The 25,662-nt window shown below is 42.1% G+C and overlaps 1 protein-coding gene across 3 annotated transcripts in view; it reads left to right on the forward strand.

Moving 5' to 3' along the window:
• Positions 1-25,662, forward strand: part of PPM1H (protein phosphatase, Mg2+/Mn2+ dependent 1H) — a 144,915-nt gene that overhangs the window by 58,942 nt on the left and 60,311 nt on the right. For all 3 annotated transcript variants that reach the window (XM_056340507.1, XM_056340505.1, XM_056340506.1), the window contains exons 2-4: positions 7,027-7,192; positions 15,936-16,280; positions 24,289-24,401. In XM_056340507.1, the coding sequence (XP_056196482.1) occupies positions 7,027-7,192; positions 15,936-16,280; positions 24,289-24,401 (624 nt within the window). The remainder of the gene's footprint in view (positions 1-7,026; positions 7,193-15,935; positions 16,281-24,288; positions 24,402-25,662) is intronic.

Consider the following 25,662-nt stretch of genomic DNA (forward strand, 5'->3'; position numbering starts at 1 on the left):
ATTTTAATCCCATATTTAGTCCTTGTCAGCTTGGCAGGTGTAGTAGCTTCTGACTAGGTCCTGAAGTGAGCTTGGGCCCAGTATACCCGTGTGATTGCTGGCAGGAGAAACTGTATTTATATACTGGATCATTGTAAGACTTATCTTTGTTGCTAAACATTCACTTCTTCCTTGGTTAGTAAAATGAAAGTTTTATTCAGCCCTCATGGATTTAGAGAACTGATTCAGGGATGGTTTCAGTTTCTGCCTGCAGTGGACAATACTAGCGGGTGTTTTGGTTTTGATATGAGTGATACGACAGTTACAGTAAGGAATGAATGAAACTGTTTAGGCTGCTTGAAAAGCTGCCTTTCATCTGCAGGAGGAGATGAACAGCTAGGAGGAAATCTCTTTCAAGTCGATTCCCAGTGCAGAAATAAATATTGTGTGGGTGAAGGAGGGGAAACAGCCACCTACCTGGAAAACTGACTGTAAATCAGATGTCACAGAAAAAATGCAGTGGTATCCACTCCCGTGCTAATCCATTAAGGGGGGGGGGGGGGGCAGGGGGAAGGATGAGGATGGAAGAAAAGCCAGCAATATGTGTATGAAAAGGTTTTCTATGGTATTTTTAACTGTCATTCTAAGACTGTTGAAATAATAGAGCAAAACTGTAGGAACATATTGCTTGTTTCTTATAGGTATGGTATTCATTCATCTGGGTTACTTCTGCGTTATTGGTGGGGTTGGATGCAAACCGGTGTCATACTTCGTGTTGTGGGGTAGCATATGTGTACCACAGCTGGAATGAGGATTGAGGCTGGCTGCGGCTCCTGTGAGTGGCTGGAGCCTGCCGGGCTGAGCTGGGCAGAGAAGGGCTCTGTGCTGCCTGACAAACTTGTGTTCGGTGTCAGCAACTGCAGGTGCCCACTGCTACTCTGAATCCCCAGCCTTAAATCGAGAATTGCAATATCAACTTACTTGCTGTGGATATATCTGGGGTTTTTTCTAACTCTTTTTTTCCTGCCCCTTAAGAAGGAGATGAAAAGCTTTTGTGTTTGCTTGGGGTTAACAAATTGAAGTTCTTGTGGATCAAATGAGACCAGTTTCCCCAAGTAAAGACATCTTGCAGGACATCCTGCAAGCAGTGCTCTTTCACCTCAGCTCATAGACTCTGCTTTAAGTTTCTGTTCTAGGCTATATTTTCCTCCAAGTATGTAAGGCAGCTGCGTTGGAGGTATTTTTGTTGGGGTTTTTGTGGGAGAGTGTGTGTGTGTGAGACATTTTGCTGAAATCCTCTTTTCACTTTGTGAACGGCAGGCAGGTCATTAATGTATTTATTTCAGAAACTTGTATATGCCAAAATTAGCAGAAACTCACTTTCACACAGAGTGGATAAATGAAGCACCTAAACAACAGCCCTTGGTTATCATTGCTTAATTCTTGTGATTATTGAGTACAGCCAGTATTTCCAAGAAAAAAGGATTGTTTACTTCCCCGATAAGTGGTATTACTCTCTGATATTGTTAGCAATCTGAAAAATTATAATAAAGAAACAAGGAGTGTGTTTGAAGTTGTATAGTTGAGTAAACGCTTAAGATTGTATGTCTGCCAATCAGCTAAATAGAGTTAGAAATTTCCTTGGGGAAGAATAATAAAGACATAGTTAGGAGAAAAAATCTGTTTTGGTGATTGAAACTTTTTTAAAGCTTATTTTTTGAAAGGCACGGATCATTTTGAAGCAGGTAACTTGTTTGCAGGGCTTTTCTTAATACATATTTGTAGCATAGGACTCTTCAGCTTTTGTTTGAGCACAGCTGGAGTCTTACCTTTGCATTTACAGAGAAAAGCATTTGATAGCATCTTTTTGTAAGAGATCTCACTAAGGAAGCAGCAACTTGGGACCATCAACTGGTCTTTTGGTTATGGCTTTGCTTTCTGTTGCTTTATCAGAAGTGTTTGGGTCCTTGCAAGCTGGTTTTGTGCTCTTTCACTCAGCCTCTTCCACTTTCAGCTGACCTCTCCTGCTGGGAAGGCTTTCTGCCTGGCATGGGTGTTTCCTCACCCACAAACACAAGTTGGTGCATCTCCCCTTTTCTCTGCAGCACTTTCTTTTTAGAAACATTTGTAGGTATTTTGATGTTCCAGCATTAGACCCTGTGGGCTGCACAGACAATACACACAGCCTCAGCCTTAACCTTGCATGGTACAAGCGCAAGCCAGTCAGACCTTTGCTCTGGAAGTGCTTGTGTAGGATGTCTTGACCCTCGCAACGGGTCTTACAGAGGAGGTGAAACTGGGAATGCTCTCTACTGCTGTGGAGAGGCACTTTGCCTTGCTGGAGGAGGAGCAGATAGGATTTGGGGTGTCCTGTGATTGCAGGTGATTGTCACTTAGCCCACAGCTGAACTAAACTGAGTGGGAAGGTAAGCATCCCTGCTTACAGGTTTTATTTCTTAGCTCAGGCAGGTCTAGAGTGTATGTGCAGCCTGTTCCCATGCTTTTGCTGCTGCAGTGTAGCTCCCTAAGCTCGTAGCTCTCCTAGTCCTTAGATTTTAAAAAGCATTTTTGGTGCACACTGCTGTTGTCATGCATCATTCAGAATTTCTGCTGAGCTCTTTACCTTTACCCATTATTTTTATCTAGGTATGTTACATAGAGTATGTGTACTGATACTGATGTGAATAATAGAGGGCTGCATAGAAGTGCTGCGGAAGACTTGAAGTGGTTTTTTTTGTTTTTGTGGGTTTCTTTGGTTTTGGTTTGTGTTGTGTTTGTGTTTTTTTCTCAGGGAAACTATTATCAAAACTTGTTTTGGATTTCTTCAACTGACCTGTTTGGGTTCTTTTGAGATAAACTTAGGATTTTGTAATCAGTGACCTTGGCATGAGAGTTTCTGAGCTCTGCTAGTTGAATGAAGAATAGAAGCACAGTGTGACCTACATTTCCGTTCAGTCGGATGGGATTTGGGGTCTCGTGTGATACCAACAGAATGCTAATTGTGAGCCAAACAAACTAGCAGGCTCTTATGTGGAGGGTTTCCTTTTAGCTAAGGACATGTTTGAGATTCATCTTGTGAAGTACTGAAGTGTCCATTAAGGTTGATGCAAGTACCTCTTCAGGTGTGACCGAACCCCACTGCTTCACTGTGCAGGCTTCGGGAAGCTCTTGTTTGCAAAGTAGGATATATTTTTACTAGTATACCGTGAACTAAACCTTAAGATTATTTATTTATTACTGAGCAGGTGACCCAATAAGCTAATTCTATAAAAGGAGGAGCTTCATCCAAATTAGGTTATTTGGATTGAACTTTGTAAAAGATTGAATAGGAGATAAATAGGTAATGGGGGAGAGGAGGGAGGGATGGAATGGAGTTGATCATGAAGAGATCTAATCAAACAGTTCCTTGAGGAATTATGGGGAGAGAAGACCAAAGCAAGAATTCCCTTGAAAACATGTCTCTGACTAAAAGCTAGAGAATGATACAGGCATAATTTTTTTTTTAATTAATCTTTTTCTGCATTTTATTATTATTGCATCCTTGATAAAATGGAAGTGAGGACAACTGTATGATTGGAGGGATTTTTTTGGTGGGGTAGGGGTTTTTTAATGATGCGTGGGAAGGTAGTTCTTTATCTCATTTTCTTTATTTCACTAGAGGATAACTTACATTTCAAGGTCGATGCAAAAAGATATGAAGGGGAACTGAAAATATTAGGAAGCTGAGGCACATTTCCTCTGTGGAAGGAGAGGGATGGTAGATTTTCCATAAAAATTTTCAGAGGTCTAATTAAGAGTTACCTCTTGGAGATATGAGTATCTTGTTAGTTCTGCTTTGTTATTTGTATAAGCAGCTTAGATGTGGTTTTTGTCCTGAAAAGTTACAGCCTGGGAGAGCAAGGGGGAAAGACAACAGTAAAATTGGCATTGGAAAGCTGGCTGAATTGCCTCGAGGAGGGATTTAAGAAGCTGCAGAAAGAAAAGGGATTTCAAAAGGCAGCAAAGACAGAGAAATGTTAGAAACTGGTAACACCTTCTACTCGGTTTCAGTGCTATACATCAGGCACCAACACATAGCTCAAGCCCTGAAATGAAAAATCACAGGGTTTCACTGCAGCCCTTTACCAAAGCCTATGAGATGCAGTGTGAGAGTGGAAGAGTGCCTATGTCAGGAGCGGGGCAGCTTTTGGCATCTAGACCATGCATTACCTGGTAGCACCCATAAGCACTGTTGCAACATTATGATTAGTTCAAATTTTCACAAGGATTTCCAGAATAAACTTAACCCTCTGCTGGAGAGATGAAAACTGGAATTTTGGGAGACAAAGTGAAATTCTGGGAGGAAACATTGTTCACAGCCCCAGTCCCCCCACCTCAATACACTGACACCCCAGCTGCTGTGTCACCTCATTATTCAGTCTTGTCGGGTTCCTTTTGCCCATATCCTCTTCTAGCAAGATGCTTGGTACACAGGTTCAACTCCAGGCATTTCACAGTAGCTGACTGCCAAGCCAGTCTGTTAGGTCACTTTGTTCTCGTAGCCTTTATAATGTATTCAGTGCCTTGACAAATTTTCTTGGCAAGAGCTTTATAAAATGATACCATATTGTGCATAACTTAACACACTGTTAAATGTCAGAACATCTCCTACCATATAAGTCCTGAAGTCCATCACTAAGCTCAGAAACCAGAGCAGCTCTGATACTTCAGTGATTTTCATAAGGAATAATAAATGGTAAGAAGGCAGCGATTTTTGTAAGGAGTCACTTTTGTGACACTCTTCCACATTTTTTTTAATGGGTTTGCAAACAGCAGCATCAGTGGGGAGTCTTATCAGCTAAACCAACTATTGATTAGCTCCTAATATGACAAAACTACACTTTCTGTACTGCTGCAGTATTTTAATCATTCTGGTAGCTTTAAAAACTGAAGGGGTGTTGGCCAGGTGATTTAAATGCGTTAGTGTTTGTACTCCCCCCCCCCCCCCCCCCCCCCCCCATTTCCCTGTTTCTGAATATGTGTCCATTTTTCCTAGCGTCAAGAAAATGCTGTGTTTTCAGACTGGAACCTTACTGCATCTCAGTATTTGATCTCCAGTTGCTCAAAGGTTAGGCACTACAGGGGGTGAGTGGTTAAACTGCTCACAGGTGCCTTGCAACTAGATGCTTGTTCATCTCTGCTCTCTGTGTGTTTTACAAAGTAATTTTATCCACAGTTGGTGTTTATTTACAAGAAATACTTGTAAACAATTGGTGGTATTGTGCATACAGATGTCAGACTGCAGTGTGAGACATTTGGCACTGTAAGGAAACTTTTTTGTTTCTGTAAGAAGTTAATTGCAGTGGATGCACGTTTTCCTAAAAGAAGACTGTTTTTTTCTAATCAGAGGCAAGAATACTCATTTGCATGTCACAGTATCATGTTGCTCCTCGAAAATCAAAAGAATATATTACCTTTAAGTAAGGCTGACACAGAACTGGTGTTTCAGCAAGAGCAGGCAAGCTGGGGCAGTGTCCCCTGCAGGCCTGCCTTTGGGTTTTGTTTGCTTTTTGTTTCAACAACCTTTAGCAAGTGTTTTCCTGTTATGTAAAATTTTATGCTTTTGAAAACATGAGAGATCAAGAAGTCAGGTGTGTCTTGAACTTGCCATAAGGATTATGATGTGTCTTCAAGCTGTTTTACTTTTGGGGGAGGCAGCAGTTGTTTTTAAAAGCATAGTGTGCCTGATGTGAAACTTTGTGTTTGTCCAATAGTGAAAACACTGTCTCTGACTAGTGGTCAACTTGTTAGGTGACTCAGACCTCATAGTAAAGAGGAGTGGTTGGATAGTGTTTGTGGAGGAAGATGTGCTTGCATCAGTGGCAATGTCTTTGCTGGGTTGGAACAAGACGTCCCAGCTTGCACAGGTTTTCCCCGTGTGAGCCCAGGACTGTCAAAGTCTTACTGAACGTGATATCAGCTGATGCAAAATTAGTCGATTTGACAAGGTTCTCATTTAGAAAATGGAAAACATGTTTGAACTTGGCTGTTCTGAGATGGACGATAGCAACCACAGTATCTTGGATAATGCAGACTTCTGATTAGGTTTTAAAATGGTGGTGGTGGAATAGCTGTGATTTTAGCTTCTTCATTAATGGAAGGAAGATGAGCAGTTGTGCAAGTTTCAGGATACCCTTGGCTGTCTGAAGCTTGTATGGAGCTCATACTGCTGGTTTGTGCATGCCTGCAGCTCTTGTTGCGAATCTTCTGCTCGCTATGCCACAGGTGGGACAGAGGTGTGAAGGTTGGAGGGTTTTTGGTTGTTGGTGAGGTTTTTTTGGAGGGGGTTGTATGGAGTATGCAGTGTATGTTTCTGTGCAGTACTAGAGGGATGTATTCAGTATGCATCTCTGTGTTGTTGTGGTATAAGCAAGCGTGACTTTGCATGTTGGAATATAAGGCAAAGCCTTTCCTTTGTATTTCTGTCACAGCATTTATGATGTGCTTTTTAAACAGACTAGTAGCAGTTGCATATTTTTCTGTGCCTTTAGCAGTAGCAGCTTTCTAGATTTATAGCAGGTATTTTCTTTGTGAAAGACTTGGAACTTGATAGAATGAACACCCTTAGCCAACAGATTCATTATTCACCATAACGGCGGGCAGGTAGAAGAGCAACTGAGGGTCTCATGTTTCAGCCAGGAGGCATAAGTGTTATCAGCCTTGACCATCAAGTAATCCCTTTAAAGAAAGGTATGGTATGCCTAAAGGTAAAATGTGCTCATGATGGCATTGGTTCTTATTCACAGAGTTCTGTGAAAAATGCTTGTTATTCCATGTGTAGGTGTATGGGAAACAAACAAGTATGCCTGTGCGTTTTTATGTATGTGCATGCATATGTACATTTGTAAAAGTCAGGTATTTTAATTCAATTGGTGTTTTCAATACTCCTGGACTATGGTTCCATACATCTTGAGTTACATATGAGATACAGATGGAGGCTTCTGTGCTTCACTAACTTGGACATGTCCCTCTTTTTCTCTTTTTTCTTTTTTTTTTTTTTTTCCTTAGGGTAATAAATGCAGGAAAGAGCACACACAATGAAGATCAAGCCAGCTGTGAAGTCCTCTTTGTCAAGAAGAAAGCTGGAGGCACTAATTCTACACCAAACAAGAACTCAACAAAACGGAGGTCATCACTGCCCAATGGAGAAGGTTTCCAGCTGAAAGACAATTCAGTAAGCAGACTTCTATATCTTGTCCGTGGAGAAGCACAAAATAAGCCTAAAAGAATGTGGCAATATGATACTAAAGGAAGTTAACTGAATGTTTTATATATTTTCAGTTACCTCTTACTAATTATCTCTGCTTAAATACAGAACACTTCACTATATTTTTCTTAGTTCTACATGATACTTGATTTCTTGCATTGAAAACTGCTTCTTGGATCTAAGACGTTTTAGTTTAAAGATGAGGAGGGGAATACTCCTTGGATTTTCCTATGTTTCATTTCCGAAAATGCAATCCTGACAAATTTATTGCTGCAGAATACTATGAGTTTAATGGCTGTGATTGACTTGTCCAGTGACAATCACTGCAAGCATAGCAGTACCACCGTTTATACAGTCATACAATTTTATTAAGAGTTAGACAGTCATTTGGGTTCTTTTTACTGAAGCAGTATTGCGTGTAGTAAGGTTGGTTTAAGCAAGTAGGGTGAGGTCATCCAACAACTGAATTCAGTGATTTTTGTGGACTCTGGCTCCTCTCTTTGTGTGGCGAGTGACATACGTCATGCACTTGTCTACTGGCAATCATCTGTTGTTCTTCATTTGTCTTGTTTTCTGACTGGCTAATTACTTCATCTGCTCTTTAAGCATGAGCTCAGGCTCCAGCAGTGACTGATAGTGTGTGTTCGATTCAGACATTTAGCCATGTAATGCCGAATGCCTTATCTGAATGTTAAGAGGCAGACAACATGGATATGCAGTCTTTCAGCTGCTGGGAGAATACAAGTTTTCCCTAGGTGATAATTAGTCTTTCAGTGGACTTCACCCTTCTTTGGGTTTGGTTTTCTTTGTTGTTTTTATTTTAAACCAGATTGTGATTAGCAGTCTGCTTCAGTCTCTCTCCCAAACCCCCATGGCTTAGTACACCTGGTGGCTGCTGCAGCAGCCTGAGCAACAAGTGTTCCTCTTGCACTGTGTCCCTCCCCACCTCTTGCTCCTCCTGTTCGTTTTCACACTTCATGATTGCTGCAACATCTTCAGACTGACAGATTTTCCAGGTTTGCAAACAGCCCTTTCTTTCCTCTTTAAAATCTTTCCTTAGTTCACCTGTCCCAGTTACTGTGTGCTGATGTTCTTTGTTTTATTGGGACAGTCATGATTGATGTGGTTTTTTTTTCAAGTACATATTTGCACACTCCTGGGTAAAGAATTGTCCCTGTACTTTCCGGGACTATGAGTTGTGCTTATGTCATGCAAGGCAAAACAATTTAATAGTCTACTTTTTAAAATAAGTCTTTCCTAGAAAGTGTGTGCAACTGTCTGCTATTGGCTCATGCAGATGCTTGGTTGCATGAGTGTATTTAATTTTTGTATGCATTAATTATGTTTAATGAAGCAAGCATTTGGCCACAATACTTGTTTGTGTATATACAACACATCAAGATAAGCAATAGTGTGCTTGGTCCAAGTGGTTGTTTTTTTTGACACAAAGGACATCGCTGTGTCATGCACACAGAACACTGCAAAGACCGCTGTGCAGACACCAGCCTGGGTAGACACAGCTGGGTACTGTGCAGAGGTACTGGCTTCGGTCTGACACCACATTTAAGTTCCAGGCCTACAGTGTGAAATACTGGTCAGGGGCCTCTGCATGTGGAATGTGGGTGAATGTAGCTGTACTGAATTTGCCTCTATTTTCAAATTTTGGGGATGTGCATGGGATAGAAGCAGCTTTGTAGCATTATCCTGTTAACTTGCAGCTTTGAGTAGTATCAAATGCTTCTCGAGCAAAAGGCATGCTATGTTGTACATACAATACTGCATGGTTAATAATCTCCTTCATGTTTGTTTCCAATGTCTTTTTCCAAACATTACATAGCTACGATATTTAGATTACAATAAAAATAAAGGGATATAAAACTGTTTTATTACTGGAAAGGTGTCTTCAGTAGCCTTGATGGTATCTATCATTGTGGTCATCATGCTGTTATGACATTGTAATGGTAAGATCTAGAAACTGGCTGCATATTTTTGATAGCTGTTCTTTTTGTGCATTTAAAAATTAATGCTATTCAGCCTTGTTAAATATCCAGTTACACTGTGTTACATGAAGTATTTAACAGAATTTTCTAATTTCTCTTCCTCTCTTTACTAGTGTATTTCCTACTTTGATTCTGTGTCTTTGATCTTGATTTTTGAATAAACAGCCACTCCCTTTCAGGCTTCTTGGGGGAAATATTTTTATTTCAAAACTTCTGTTCTTTCTTTTATTTCTGACATGTTTTGACCAGAAATGAGCATAATGTCTGAAGTGAGGAGCCAGCTGATCTGTATAATATATAGTATGCTGGTTTCATCCTACTTGTTAGTGTTCTTTATATGTTCTTTTCTCATCTACAGTTTTACTTCTGTTTTTTTACATGAAATTTGAGTGAGTGTGATAGCACTCGTTATTTAGCTGTGTAAAACCTATTCTACCATGTTATTAGACCACAGCTTGTGAATTTAAATTTATAATATATTTTCCCAAAACAGGCAGCATATTTTTGGAGAAGGTTTTCTACTAGAGGGCAGTCTTACACTAGCAATTAGTAGGATTTTTTCCTTGGTATGATTTTTGCTGGTTGAATATGTCTTAAAAAAAAAGGTGTACACATTTCTATAATGTGTCCTGGTTTTATGTTTTCATATTTTTATACTGCAAAGTATAAAATTGTGGTTTGCCCTCATATGGCATTGTTAGGAAATATTTTTTTAAGGAGTGTATGAACTTGGTGTTAAATGTAACTTACTCTCTGTATCAATAAGATGTAGAAATACAGGCTTGAGACACTCCAGTGAATGGTATAATATTGAACTGGCAAGTATTTAGTTAGAAGGCCAGAGGCTGAATACTGCAGATGCCTCATAGGGAAATGCCACTGTAACACATGATCTGAAATTGTCTCAGAGTGGTGAAGCACCTTGCAGAAATACTGAAGGAAGAAGGGATGAGGGAAGAAGTTTATTGAGTACTTGTCCGATGAAAAGAAAAATGTCTTCTTTTCTTGTTTAGTTTTTTTAAAGGTGGAGCACAAGGGAAATAGGAACTGGAACTTAAACTGTCTTTTGATTTAACAGAGTCTATTTCATTGTCCTCAGATATTTTTTTTTCATACAGCCATTGAGAAGGCCATGTACCATCTTTGGTTTACCCTGCTTTCTGGGAAATTTGTGAAACTTAAATGTCAGCTGCACCTGAGGTCATGTGATTGTTGTTGTTTAATGCTAACACCACTGATGCAGCCCTGTGCTTTGGCAAGGTAGCGTAAGGGAGTCGTTGATCCATGGGTTGTCCACACGGACATGGCTGTCATGGCCTGGACTCTGCAGCTGGACTCTGCAGAGCTTCCAGGGGTGGGAAGGAAGTGATGGTGGGCCAGAAATGAAGAGATGGAGAAGTGAACATTTGTTTAGTCTCAACACACAAAAATCCAAGGAAACCTGTTAAACAGCATAAATAAGTTGGGTTTTTTTTCTTGAAAGAATGGTTGATAAACTGAGCAGAACAGTGAGAGGAAAGACTCTGCAGATCCAACCCTAAAATAATTCTCCCCCCCCCCCACCCCACTCCACTGCTGCTTGATTAATCATATTTGTCCTCTGTCCCCATTCAGGAGCATTCACTTAAAATTGTGCAGCTTTTTCACTGGTACGATTTTTAAATGCCTTTAACTATGGCGTACCTTAATGAGAAATACTGAAGACCATCAATGAATGAAATGGGAATCCTATCCCAGGATATTGTCATAGTGACAGGCAGGTTGCAGGACTTAATGTGATGCATCATTAATTGTCATTGTAATGTGAGGATACATGATTAATAATTCTGCAGTTTTCTTTGCCATAAAGACGGGATGGAGTATTTGTTTTGTGTGACATGAGGCTGGTTGCCTGCCACAGGTAGTTGAACATATTGGTAACGTTAGGAGAATTTTCTCTGAGTATGGGGTAGCAGTTGCCCACTCATTTCAGATTTTATGAGAACTAAAGGTGCGCTCTAATGCATTTTGTGAGTGTCGTTCATATTTGGAACAATAGAAGTTGTGATGAGTTGTGGTTTTTAGAATAGCTCTTTAGTGGCAACATGATTTATTTGCTTTTTTGAATTGGCTTCATTGAAAAAAAAAATCTGAAGCTTTGCAATGTAGAACTACTATCTAGCTTACCTGAAAAAATTGTCCCAAATTGATTGCTAAGGCAGCCTTTTTTCTTTTTTGCTATAACTTGGCACCAATTATGTGTGTGTGTGTATATATATATATATGCATTATCTTTCATGATTTCTCTTCCATTGCTTGACCCAAAACTTTGCATATCTTAGTTATGTTTTACAGTTACAAAACTCAGGAGACAACTGAACCTTCCTGAAAGCTAGGTCAGCAGTTGTGGAGCCTAAAGCTTATTAAATTTCCTAGTACATTCTGGAAATGGATTGTAAGGTCACTGCAGTGAAGGATCTGTTTGCTCTTCGTGTACTTGGTAGCCATTCAGAATGTTGTTAAGTCTGAATCTTTTGAAAGAAAATCTAAATCACTCTGACTGATCATACTCCTACTTGAGGGCTCTGTCCAGTTAAAAGAACAAATGGAGATTGGTGTTTGAAAGACTGCTTTTGACAGAATACCACCAGAGCTCATACAAATAGATGTCTTGTTCTTTGAGAGTCTGCAGAATGTTGATACTTTCAGGAGGAAGTTCAAGCTCCCAAATGTGAAAGAGAGAGAACAGCTATGCATATGCACACCAAAATAGGTCATCTCAGCTGTGGGAGGAAAAGCAAGGACCTTTTTGTGCTCTTTGTCTCATCTGTCTGCCCTGACTGCTGGCCCTTGTTCATTCTCTGAGTTGCTACTTTATTTGCACCATATAGTTAATTCTCATCAAATTGGTATGGTTTTGGAGAATTCGTTTCTTTCAAATGGACTCGCTCTTTTTATTCTCAGGGTGGGGGAAGGGTATTTGTTTGTTCCTTTTTTAGACAACTAATGGGTTATTTGTGGTTATACTCTCTTTGGTAGTTCAAAAGTAAATGAAGCTTCTTACGAATACATAAGGGTTTTTGGAGACTAATATTTAGGTGTCAGTAATGCCTGCAGAACCTGACTGAAGTTAAGGCCCTAGAGCATCTCACACAGAACATGTTTACAAGAACAGTATTGTGGTAGTCATCTCCCTTGACTGTATATGCTTATAATACAGACCTCTCGGTTATCTAGGGTACTTCTGCAATTGATAGGGAGAAATAAATCCACTTTGGAATGAGATGAGCATAGTCTGAAAGTGCAGGAGTGTTTTTCTCTCTGCTGAGAATAAGGGCAATTTAGAGAACTGTCTTGGAGGTGTGTGCTGTAGATGTCTGAACTTAGCTGAACTAATAGCAACACCCTCTTGTTTACAAATTACTAGTCCAAAAAGGACAAGATCAGTGAACTCCAGCAGAAACACTATAGCTGACATGGCCATGCCATGTTTATGTCAGTGACAGTCTCATAATATGGCTCAGACCCATGTGAGCTTCCCTGTCCTAATTTGTGCTGCCCATTAGCTTAGAGGAAATAAGCGGTAACATTTCAATTTCACTTTTTGTCACGGGCCATTGTTTTGCTCTGTTGTAAAGCTTCCCAGTCTCTGATGGCCCCTTATTTGGCTACCAAGTTCACATGAGGTTTGTTCGGTACAGGACGTATCCAGTGTTTTGCTCATAATAATGAGAGTGAATTGTGTTAATAACTGTCATCTTTTAGCTTTTGAAAAGCTCTAATACAGACTTTGCTAGGTGTTTGCTTTAGAAAACTGAAGAAAATCAGTGTGTGTGGGAGGTTAAACTTGTTCTTAATTGTAAGTTTCTGTTGTAGTTTGGGTGCAGGGGGAGGGTGACAACAAAATATCTTCCTGCTCTAGGTGGAAGGTAAAACACTTCCATTTCAATCAGAAGCGTAATGCCTTTATGCTTTTCCCCCAAAAGGCAGCACATCTTCTAAGGAGTAGTACCTTTCAAATGACAGGAGGACATTAAGCTGTGGAAGCATTATCCATGTTGCATCATGAGGTGGATTTTGGCCAGGGAGCCAAACCCTAACAGAAGAATGGGAGCAGAGGTAGTTTGATCTACAGCTCTCAGGAGGCCCAGTGTTGCCATTTTGAATAAATGGTTTCAGTTTTCAGCTGAAATACATTTACTTTGGGGCACTTGTTTCTGTTGGCAAAATACTTTAGATTTTGCATGAATAGCAATCTGTTTTTACAAACAGGTGGTTTAGTAATCTGTTATCTGTTAAAAATGGCTTAAGAAGAATTTTACAGCCAACTGTTGTGTGAACTTGGATGGATTCTGAGCCCAAAGGAAGCTAGCGCAACTGCCAGTCATGCCTTCAGGGGTGAAGTTGCACAACAGTTTTTTGTGAATTTACCAGACTGGGCAAGTGGGTGGGTCTGGCTAAGGAGCCACATTTGGAAATGTGTACATTTACTGGGTTTTCCACCATTATAAGATGTATCCTGTATGATCCTTACTGTGGTAAGTAATCCAGTACTGTAGGAAAATACTCCCCTTTTCTCAACATTTCAGCAATGAAATGAAGGGTACACAGTAGACAGCTGAATTCCTTTTCTTGGAGGAACTCTACTCTGTAGATGACTATTGTTAATGCACTGGTTAAGAGTCTGTTTGAACTTTATAACAGCAGCAGTGCTATAAACTAAAAAATAAAAAAGTACTTACGTAATTTTTATAATGACAGCTTTTAAATGTGCATTCGAACAAGGTAAGTTGTAAGTAGCAATGCTCATTCAGCAATGAACAGCATGAACTTGTAGTGATGGTCTATATACATGTTGCTAAAAGACATTTTGCATAAGGTTTTGGATTTTGTAACTCAGGGCAACGATGAATGATGTCTTTTGGATCTGCAAATGACAATTCATGGTGTTCTTATGCCAACCTGTCTGCCATGTCCTGCATCCAGTGGTTGGCACCTTTGTGGAGCACCTGGAACAGCAGAAAGTAAAATTGAGCTGCAGTTCACAGCCCTGTCCATAAGTTTGAAATAAGCAGTCATTTGGGCACGAGGTGCTGCTGGGATGCAGGTGGTGCCTAGACTATATGCTGATCTGTCGCGTAACGGAACAGTGTTTGGGTGAATGAAACAAACCATATCTGTTATCCTAAATTAGACCACAGTTAGTGTGACATCCAGATGTAATTTTAAGTTCTTTGCCTGCAGTGAGATCTAGGTTATGCTTTCTTAGTATGAGGTGTTTTGCAACAGTATTGCCTGATTCCAGTTCCTTGCAAAATGGTTTATTTCTAAATCTGTGTAAGTCCACCCACATCTGACTCATAAGGCCATCCCACAAACAGTTGTTTCAATATAGCTAGGAGAAGGTGCAAGATTAAGAAGAAATGGAGGGGAGAGACTGGAAAGACTCTTTCCACATACTGCTGCCAAATATGCTACCGTGTAAAGACAGATATGCTTTAAATGGTTCCCTGAGGATTTCTAAGTTAATTTCTCCCCAGAAACCTGAGGTTATCTAGGGTATGGCTCCTTGTTTTTTTCGGGCAGATAGGAGCTCGTGCTGCCCAGAACTTGGTCTGCCTCCAGCCCTGGGTTAATGTGTCCTATCGGAGTGATAGGGCACCTCGCCACAAAAACATGGTTTCTGCTCAAATCAGAACAATAGTGGAGCAGACTTACACCTGTCAGAGGAGACTGTGTGGAGCAGAGAGGGAGAAATATTTGAAAATCACGTCAATGATCAATAACTGCTGAACAAATATATAACATCACCGCACATACTTTAATTTTAATGACGAGGTCTACAAGATTTACTTTTCCAGATACTCTGTGTGTATGAGAGAAAATGTGCTGACCGGCATGCTAGGAGTTGAGCTAAAATATAAGATCTAAAATCAACTATTATGCCAAGAGCTATATCAAAACACTTGCATAGCTCTTCTGGTCAGAGGGTATGTAACTCCAGTATTGCAGAGGAAACTTTTCAGAGGACTGGGAAGAACTAGGCAGTGAATGTGTAGGTTAGCACATGTGGAGTGCAGCTGATTCCACCTGTGTCAACCATCCTTGAGGACCACTGTGCTGGTTCCTGGGCTGGCACAGGCAAGGAAAGCCTGAGCTGTCCCATCTGTCCACACAGATTGACCTTTTTTACCAGTCATGGAAGTGGGGATCATGTCTTGTTACTAGATGTCAAACTGAGGTCCTTTGTCTCATGCCTGGTGAAAAACAAGATCTGTCACAGAAGTCTCAGGTGCTCTCTTGTTTAGAATTTTGGTCTCCATGGTGGTAGATCCATCATTTATCAATGATTTGATTTTTGAGTGCTTTTATTCCAATTACATAGAAATTAACTCGGTCTCATAGTGGTAGGCTGTGCTTGGTCAGTGCATCCTGCAACGGCTGGTAAAGTAAGAAAGATTGCAAGTTCAGCCTTTTTTAAAGTATTTTTTTGACGGGATTAAGGAAAAGGGGAAAAAATGGTGGGGATGTGTGGGGAAAAATAAGCATCGCTTCTTCCTGTCAGAGTTGTACTAAAACAGTAATTATTTCTCCATTTCAGAAAGAAGGTTACCTCTGGGAAGGTTACCTGTGTTTCACCTGCTGCACCTGTGCCACCAGTCACCTCACCTGTGGCTGTGTAACAGTGACCATTTCTCTTCTTTTCCTTTCTTCCCCTGCTGCTTCTCCAGGACACAGATGGGATCAACCTGTACTACTGGTCCCTGTTTGATGGACATGCTGGGTCGGGGGCAGCTGTGGTCGCTTCCAAACTGCTGCAGCACCATATCTTGGAGCAGCTGCAGGAGATTGTGGACATCCTGAAGAACACCGCTGTTCTCCCACCCACCTGCCTGGGAGAGGAGCCTGACAACCCGGCCACCAACAGCAGGACGCTGACACGGGCGGCCTCCCTGCGTGGTGGTGTGGGGGCCCCAGGCTCACCCAGCACCCCTCCGACGCGCTTCTTCACTGAGAAGAAGATCCCACATGAGTGCCTGGTTATTGGGGCCATAGAAAGTGCATTCAAGGAAATGGTACGTATATTTCAGAGCTCTGATGTTCTTGTTGCTTATGTTAATGAGTCGCATAGCCTGAGGAAGATGAACATTTAGGTATTTTTTCACTACCTTTTTTTTTTTTTTCTTTCCCTACTTAAGTGTGGACAAAATTATTTAAGAGCCTCAACAGCATACCTGGTACATCCCTGTGAGGTAAGAACTGGATCTTAAGGCCCAGGCAGCACCAAGGCCACATGAATTACTTGACTTTTAGCAGCTTGGTGCTCCTTTTCTCCCCCTCCCCACTCCTTTTTTTTTTTTTTTTTTTTTTAAGATAAAAATCAGTATTGCCTCACAGTAGCATTGTCTGTTACTATAAGGCTGTGTATATGGGCATGCACTTTACAAAGCCTTGTTGCCCTACCGGATCAGCAGCAAAGGCTCTCAGCATTCCTTGCACCACAGACCCTTGTTCGTGTTGCCCACAACTACACAAACAGGTCACATCAGGGACATGGATGAGGGGCAGCTTCCTTGATCCAATGACCTGTAGTTCACATTAGTGTTGGGGTGGTTCATAAAGCACAGTAGTGACTTGCTCTGGTTTAACCCCAGCCAGCAACGAAGTATCACACAGCTGCTTGCTCACTTCCCCACTCCGACCTCCAGTGGGTTGAGGAGGAGAATCAGAAAAAGGTAAAACCTGTGGGTTGAGATAGGAACAGCTTATATAATTGAAATAAAAATAATAACAATAATAACTGTGATGAAGGGGGGGGGGGGGGGGAAGAGAGGAATAAAATAAGATGAGGAGGGGAAAGTGATGCACAATGTAATTGCTCACCACTCACTGACTGATGCCCAGCCAGTCCCTGAGTAGCTGGCTCCCAGCCAGCTCCCCCCAGTTTTATACTGAGCATGACATTCTATGGTATGGAATATCCCTTTGGCTAGTTTGGGTCAGCTGTCCTGACTTTGCTTTCGCTCGGCTTCTTGTGCAGCTGCTCACTGGCAGACATGGGAAACCAAAAAGTCCTTGACCTTGCTAAGTAGTGCTTACTCTAAGACATCAGTGTGCTATCAACCTTATTCTCATATTAAATCCAAAACACAGCACTGTACCAGCTACTAAGAAGAAAATTAACTCTATCCCAGCCAAAACCAGGACATGACTGTAGCGAGAGTGCATGCAGCTCTTGACTGAGGCAGGTTGGGTGTGGGTGAGTGGGACATGAAGTATGTTCTTACCGGAGGAAATCATGACCCTGAGGAAAAAGAATATCCATCAATTTCCCTAAGGAAGGCTGTTTTTTTCTCTTCTGTAATTGATGTAGCTGCTCTGTACCTTCCCCCTTCACTTCTCCCATGTTATTAAAAATAATTCTTGTCAGGCAGAGCAGAGGTTTGGCCTGCCAGTTGAGTACGTGTGGATCAGATCTTGGGAGGATCTGTTCTTGTTTGTTTTCTCCTTTTTTAAATTGTGTTGTTGTTGTTTTTAGAAAAGCCTCTTATTCGAGCAGAAGGGTTTTTAACTAATTGGTGTTTCTCAGAGGTTTTATTTGCTGTCTGAAAGTATTCGATCATTGTTTTTCGTGATGTAGGTGAATCTTGTTTAGTACCTGCGGCTAATTGGAGACCAGAGTTGTCATTATAACAAAGCAGTGCTTCACTTTGAATTCTGAATAACAATTATCTTGCTGGATTGTCCTTTCTCCCCAAGGAAGTGCAAGCAAACAAACCTGCTAACTGGGTTTGGACTTCTAGGTGGGTAGGTCCAAGAGCAGGATGCACAGCCTTGGCATCCTGTGTGGGGATAATAGCATTGTTATGTGGGGCAGGCGAGCAGGTTTTTTCACTGCAGCTGGTCGGCTCAGTTTCCTCTAGCTGAAAAGAAAGAGGAGGATGTATGAAAATCTTCTGTCAGTTTAGCATGCCTTTCTCAGAAAGGGAGGACTAGCTTTCTCCATTTGTTGAGAAAGAAGGGAAGAGATGACACTGCCCATCCCCTACATTCTAGTGGGTTCAGAGCGTGCTTAAGAGAGGAACACCAATTTCATGGTTAGTTGGGGCGACTTTCAGGCCAGAAGAGTGACATGACTCTTTCTCTCTCCTGTTGAAACTGCCTGCAAGTGCAGGAGGGATGAGAAATGGGAGTTTCATGGGACTGGAAAGCAAAGGTGAGAGGTAAAGAAGGGCCATTGCAGGTGCTCTGCCTTTCTTACGAGAGCAGCACATGCATTACCCATTGCTGCCTTCCTGAACATGTCTGAGTGAGCAGGGCTGTTAATTGCCCTGCTTTATTTTGAGTTCACACCTCTGTTTGGTAGGTGTTCACACCGAAGACAGTCTCAGCTTATGTCTGACTGCTTGGGAAGGATTTTATGGATTACGGTATGACAAATGCAAAAACCCTGGATAACTTGCTAGTTACGGTGTCTGGGTATTCCATGTACAGGTCATAGTAATCTGTCCTCCCTTTTTCTAAACTAAAGTCCAGAGAATATTTTATTTTCCTCCCTGTGTCTTTGTTCGTGCTACAGATCAGGTACCTTAATTCCCACTTCTGCTTTTTATCAGAGGGCTGAAGTTCATTATCTGGTCTTTTCTATATAAATGACTGTCTACCACAATGCAATGTAATTTGAGCATTAAGTTTTACATTAAAAGGAAGTCTTATAGTCAGATTAAAAAAAGCAATAGATAATTATATCTGAGCTTTTGGGGGCGTCTTGTGCTTATGATTCGTTTAGGCAAAAGAATATTTTCTTTTGTCCCTGTAAGGGAGCAGTTTGTAAGATCGACACTCCTGAGTTTCATCTATGCTTGCAATGACTGATCTTCCTCCTACCCCTGTCTAACTTCCTGCTAGTTTATACTCCTAGCAGTCTTTGGGTGAAGATTTTTGGGCCTCTTCCACAGCACATAGTTTATTCAGCCCTATTCTGTACTGTAACATCATGGATGTTGTTGAGTTAGGTCAATGCAGTTGAGTTGTGCTTAATGTACAAGAGTTTGTGCCATCATTTTACCTGGCGGTTCATGAAAGCTCAAGTTTCCTGGACACGTAGGCAGACCAGACTTCTTGGTGATGTTTCCTGTAATCCCTGTTGCTGCTAAGGGTGTTTGAACCTGGTGAAAATGTTGGGTAGATAGAGATGCTTGTGGTTTGTTTGTTTTTGTTTTGTTTTGTTTTTAACAGTGCGACCTGGCAGGTTTATCTAATGATGGGTTTGTCCCCTTTTTGTGGGAGCATTTAGCATACCATTACTTTTTTCTCCCACTGCCTTTTGAATTTTAGTTGAGCTTTCCCTGTTTGTGCCTCAAGTCTCAAATAAAATACAATTCATCCTTTTCAAAAGGCTTTCAAAAATTATATTTCCTTTATTGGGTGTGGTTTCCTTTGGGCAGTGCTTGTCTGAGAGCTACATGAAGTAAAACACTGGAAAGCTGACACAGACCAAGTAGTTGCCTAACTTAGAAATATAACAATTAAGCTGTCCCCTTTCTGAAGTACTTCTAGGTAGTGTTCTCTGACTGTGTTGGAACTGGCATCAGCAAGTTTCTGTGTTGTCTTCTGAGATAAATTAGTGTCCTGTTTAAAAAATAAAAAATACTTAGTGTCAGTAATTGTCAGTGATACAATTATTCCAGTAAAAGGCAATACGTAAGCTCAAGTTCTGAAGGTATCGGAAGTCAAGTCCTCTAATTTTAATCTTATGAGTTTTAGAATGTACATTTATAGATTCAGTTCTAGGGTGCCAGGAGGGATGTTTCCAAATGTTGTTCTGTACTGGATGGAAGCATCAAACTATAATCTCTTCCCTGTATTTAACCTTGTATGCATGTGTGTGATGCAGTGTTTTAAAGAAAGACTAAGGGGAGAGAGCACCTGTGCCACTCTGAACCCTGCTTAATTTTGGATGGGAAAAAATGGCACGGAACTAGTCTGTATGATTTATTGGGAGGTATAAGTTTGCATACGTTGCATCACTTTATTGAAATTTTTATTTTTGACTCAGATGAAATCTAGACAGGTGCTTTTGCAAGACTGGTGCCATTTTAATTTGAACAATCTTGAGTGCAACGCAACATCTGTTGTACAGTTCTCCTGAAATGCTATCTCTGATTAAATAGACGTAGGCATGAGGAGGGCTGGAACAATGTTCCACATTTGTGATGCCTTCTTAACAGAGGTAAAGCAGATTAAGGAGTTAAGTTGTGGTTATGCCTTGTGAATTATTTTTTTTTTTTTTTTTAAAGCAGATACCCGATGCTGTGCGTGTAGGGAGTAGAGCTGCTTTCTGTTGTAGCAAGATCGAGATCCTGGAGGAGAGGCCCCTACTCTGAGGACAGATACTGATGAAAAATAGTTGTGTCGGTTGTTGGTGCGGTGCGGTAGCGCTAACGCTGCGCTTTGAATGCACCTCGTTCTCTTCTCAAGGCCCTAAATTTCTGAAACGTACCGTCGGGTGCAGCTGCGGCTGGCTGCCGGTGCGGCCGTGCTGCAGCGCCGGCCTCGCTGCTCAGACGAGCCGGCCGCTGGCGCCGCGGTGGCCTGGGCCGAGGCGCGGGGGGGCGGGCGGACCAGCCGGGGCCGCCGCGGGCTGCTGACCCGCCCGGTGCCCGGGCCCCGCCGCGGGGCCGCCGCTAGGGGGCGCGAGCGAGCCGCCGCCGAGCGGGTGGCGACGGCTCCGTGGGGCGGGTTCCTGCTCTCCCGCAGGCGGCCGTTAATGAGCGTGCCGAGCTCGGTGCTTCGGCGCTGGGAAGCCCGGGTCTGAGCTCGGCGGGGCCGGGCCGCGTTCCTCGGACCGCTTCGGTAACCGGTGGGGGGAGCAACCCCTGCTCCCCACCGCCTGCCCTGGGAACGGACCCCGCGGTGCGCTGCAGGCTTGGCTGCCTCCGGCCGCCGCCCCCGCACCCGGGGGGGAGCAGGGGGACCGAGCGTGAGGCAGCCCTGGTGGGCACCCCGTCCTACCTGCCAGGCCACGGCGTGTGTCCCGAAAAGGGCGCAGAGCACAGACTAAAGTACCTGCTGCTTTGGCATGAAGCGATAGCCTTTTGAATAGAGAATATAGAAATGCCTCTTTTCTTTTTTTTTCCTTTTCCCCTGTCAGGGTCTGAGTGAGTGGCTGAGGCTGCCCTTTGGGCCAAAAAGTGTGTTGTTTGATTCTGCCCGGTGCTGCTCAGCTCTTCCCCTGCATGCAGATTCTATGTGAGGATGAGCTGCATGCTACAGAAAAGGAGACAAGAAAAAAAAAATGGGGTGGTGGTGAGAGCTTGCCCTGAAATCTTTCTTCAAGTGGAAAACAAGGAAGGTTTTGTATGTATTCCAATTTGTCTGGAATGAGCCCCTTTACACTCTTAAATTTCAGAGGTATTTTGGGGTTTCTGGCCCTGTTCATGCTGTATTACTCTCACCTTCCCAGCAGCACTGTTATAAAATATTTCATAGAAAGCTGCTGTCTCTACATCATAATGAGTTAGTAGCACAGGTGGGCTTTATTTTATTGTTGTGTCATATCCCCATCCTATCCCCCCACCCCCAAATCTTGTTGAGCTGTCAGAAAGCCTTCCCTTCTTTCCCCTGCCCTGCCCCTCCCCCCCCCCCCCCCCCCCAAAAAAAAAAAGGAAATGTCAAACAATGTGTTATCAAATTATACATGGCACTGAATGTACTCTGCCAAGTCATGGCAGTAAATTCACATTCTGAACAATGACTAGAGAGAATAGCCCGTGAACAGCAATGATTTGAAAAAATCCAGTACACAGATCTAGTTTAAGTAAAGGAAACTCTGAAAATGAGGCCCTAAGGATTATCTGTCTTCTCTCCTATAATAGATGCTTCTGAATTCTGCACATTGAAAGAAATAAATTTTAGTTTAGGCATTCCAGCACTTGCAAAAGTGTACATATGACAAACTGAAACCAGGTGAGGAATTGTATATTGTCTGAAGGTTTCAGAGGGTACTCTGAACTGCAGAGGTGAAGGTTTCTTTAAAATTCCTGGCAGTGCCTGGAAAATCCACTGTAGTATTTGTATGTTTAAATTATTTTGATAGTTACAAACGTCTGCTTCCTTTGAACTGTTCTTTTCAGCTTTATTTAAAAATATATAGAAACCATGGGGAGGAAGATCAGCTTCTCTATGGCAAGGTTACGATAGAGGCATTTATAACAGGCCCACGTCTGTGACCAGAGGTTCCACCAGTTTGATTTTTGGCTAGGTGGTGTTTTCCTCCTGGTTCTCAATTCCTGACCGCCTTGCTCCCTGCCTCAAAAGAAGAAAAAAAAAAAATAATTAAAAAGGAAAGCCACAACTCTATGAGAGCATGGGAGCCAGCAGGAGAGCCCGAGTCTGGCAGCAGCAGGGTGCAGTTCCCGCCAGCAGCAGGGGATGGCCTTGTCGGGCAGCTGTTTCTTGCTGTCCCCGCCACACTTCCCACCTCTGTACTGTATTTATGGTACAAATTATATCAGGCCCTGTGTACACCAGCCAGCAAGGAGTCACGGCATTTGTGACAGACACCTCTGCCCAGCCTGCTTGGGACAGTGGCTGAGCATCCCAGCTGCTGCTCCCAGTCACATCCCCCTCCTAAAATCTCTAAGAAACAGTGTGGTCCCTGGCCGCCTCCAACTCTGCAGATTTTCAATCAAATTGCAGCTGTCATGGTTTGCATTTCTTGTGGTGCTTTTCCTCAGATAAATTTAGCTCTAAAATAAAGCTCTAAATCCTGTATCCCAAGGCGTGGACAATTTGTACTGTTTGTTGCTCAGTGCAAATATGAAAATGGCTGAAGTATAGCTTTGTCTGTGTATGCACACACACAGAGGCAAACAAATATATTCATAACAAAAAAACACATACAAGTAAGCAGGGTTTAGCTGGAAAAGATCTGCCTGTACTTGCAATAGCAATGTTCAACGATGTTCCCTGTTTGAATCCAGTATTACAAGGAAAGACCAGTTTGAAATTGGATTTGATTCTGGACACAGGAGAGGAGGGTAATTTGTAGCATGTTGTGTTATTACCCCGAAGTAAACTAAGAGGGCAGAATGAATTAATTGACATATACTTCAATTTTTGTTTAAAATGTATAGAGTACTGAAAAGTAGCTCATTTACTTGTCCTTTTAAATTCTCCAAGCTTTCCTGGGACACTATATATACACATACATAAATGTACATGTTTATATATTTTTTCCTTCCTGGACTTGATTGATTGATTGATGATGGGTGTGATTGTTCTCCACTTCTGTTAAGCAGGAGGACTTTTTTATATATAATATTTCTTACGCTCAGAGTCAGTCGGAAGCTAAACACAGGAAGAACTATTTGAGCAGGCATGTGCCTCCGTAAATTTGGGCCTGTGCACACGCATAATAATTAAGCATTTTCAGGACCTCATAAAAATACTGAGGTGAGACACAGGGTTAAATACAGTGGTTCATCCTGGACAGTCAGTGAATGCCTGGTATTTTTCAGTAAATAATGTTCTACTGACCTTATACCCACCCACGCCCTTAAGTTTAGCATCCACCCATTCCCTGTGTTTCTGAGGGGAAAGCCTTGTGGCGTGAGCATGCCCTGCTGCTCTTTGTAAAGGTATATGCTCAGTGATCTTAGTGTCCCTTTTGAAGAGCAGGTAGTAATTCATGTCATAGCTAGGTCTCATTAATTATTTACTGTCTATATAAAGCACTCTCCAATTATACCACCAGGTACCTGTTGTTAAGCTACATTTATCTTTTTCTGTAGCAAATTCCCTTGCATCGCTCAGAGTTGCAATTTGTTCCTTGGTGCCTGATGTTTTACAGTCTCCTGTCCTGATTTGTCCCGAACATCTTTGTATCATAAGTAATAGGTACTTCTTGACTTTCTGTTCTTCTTCCTGAACATGTGGCCATAGCTGCAACAACAAAGAAAGCCAACGGGACATGCAGTTTAAGAAAGATGTTATTGGGGCGGGGAGGGGAGGGAACCTTCATTTTCTAAAACATTAATTGCAATGCCATCTTTATAAATCTGGTTCTCTTTTTTCCCATAGGATTTGCAAATAGAACGAGAGAGGACCGTGTATAATATTTCTGGTGGCTGCACAGCCCTTGTGGTGGTGTATTTATTGGGGAAGCTTTACGTGGCAAATGCTGGTGACAGCAGGTGAGTAAGTGTGGTGTCTGCCCGCTTTATTCCTTCACCCCAAACTCCCCCAGGTCTGGTGTTACCAAGTTCCTTAGTTGCAGGCAGTATCACAAGAGGATTCTGTTTCTTGGCTGGACACTTAATGGCTCTCGCAGAAATTAATGCAAATGGCAGTGATAGGTTCCCAGTATCTTGTTGAGTGGTGGCTGCAGTCAGGGAGGCTGATGACACTTCTGGCCCTGTAGCAGTTTCTGAATGACTTGGTGGTGGCAGGGAAGTGGGAAGACACAAAAAAAGGCATTGAAACAGAAGAGCTGTTGGGTGTGTAGTAGAATTGTGTGTTGAACTCTGACAAGGTGACTGCATCTGGAACAGCTGGTGGGGCTGGACTGGTTCAGTAGGAAGTCCCGTGGCTCCTGATGCTACCCTCTACTGTTGATAAGCCACCTGGCTCTCAGGTTTTAATATCGTTGAAGGTAGTCATCTGTAAGCAAATAGCTGCTACTTTTGCAATGGGGGAGGAGGGAAATAGATTACTGCGGGTTAGGATTTTTATTTTGTCCCATTGTGGCTAACGTACTTGTCCCTTTCTTGAAACTGAATGCTGTTATTCAGGAGTTGTTGCGTCGTTGTATTTTGAAGTTGGATGCCTGAAAAATTGTGATGAGAATGTTTTGCTTTATCCTTCTGATTTAACTAAAGCTTGGAGCTTATTGGAAATCTCTCACTTGCATTCTGTTCCACTTTCTCGCTCTTTGCCCATACCACCAGAGATGATGAGGCTATTCTTGCAAGACTTCAGACGTTCACAGCAGAGATCTGCATAAGCAGGCCAGGGAGAATAGTTCCCCACATGAGACAGGCTACTGTTGTGTTCTGTTAGTTAACAGCCGAGTAATTAAAGTCTGCAGAGGTACCAAACCACATTGTCCTTAGGTGAAGACTGCTACAATTACATATTTTTGTTTATGGTTTGTGCACACACAGTTTGTGTTTCTAGTGTGTACGGCCATGTGTTTACAGACACAGCACTCAAGCAAATAGGTTTGTAGTTTAAACCTAAAATTTTTATTGCCCCTTGCTGCTTTAAACTGTGTAAGAAGTCAAGAGAAATCCTTCGTGCATAAAGTTCCTATTCTTTTCATGTTCATGATTCTTCTTAAGATGCTGAACTTGCTGTATGTATTGCAAATTGCTCACCCAATTCCTCTTGACAGGTGACATATTTGAACCTTATTTTTGCATCAAATGTCAAGTGAATCCTCGTAGAGGGTAGCTG

Source organism: Falco biarmicus, chromosome 5 (genome assembly GCF_023638135.1).
Source record: "Falco biarmicus isolate bFalBia1 chromosome 5, bFalBia1.pri, whole genome shotgun sequence".
Classification (NCBI taxonomy): Eukaryota; Metazoa; Chordata; class Aves; order Falconiformes; family Falconidae; genus Falco; species Falco biarmicus.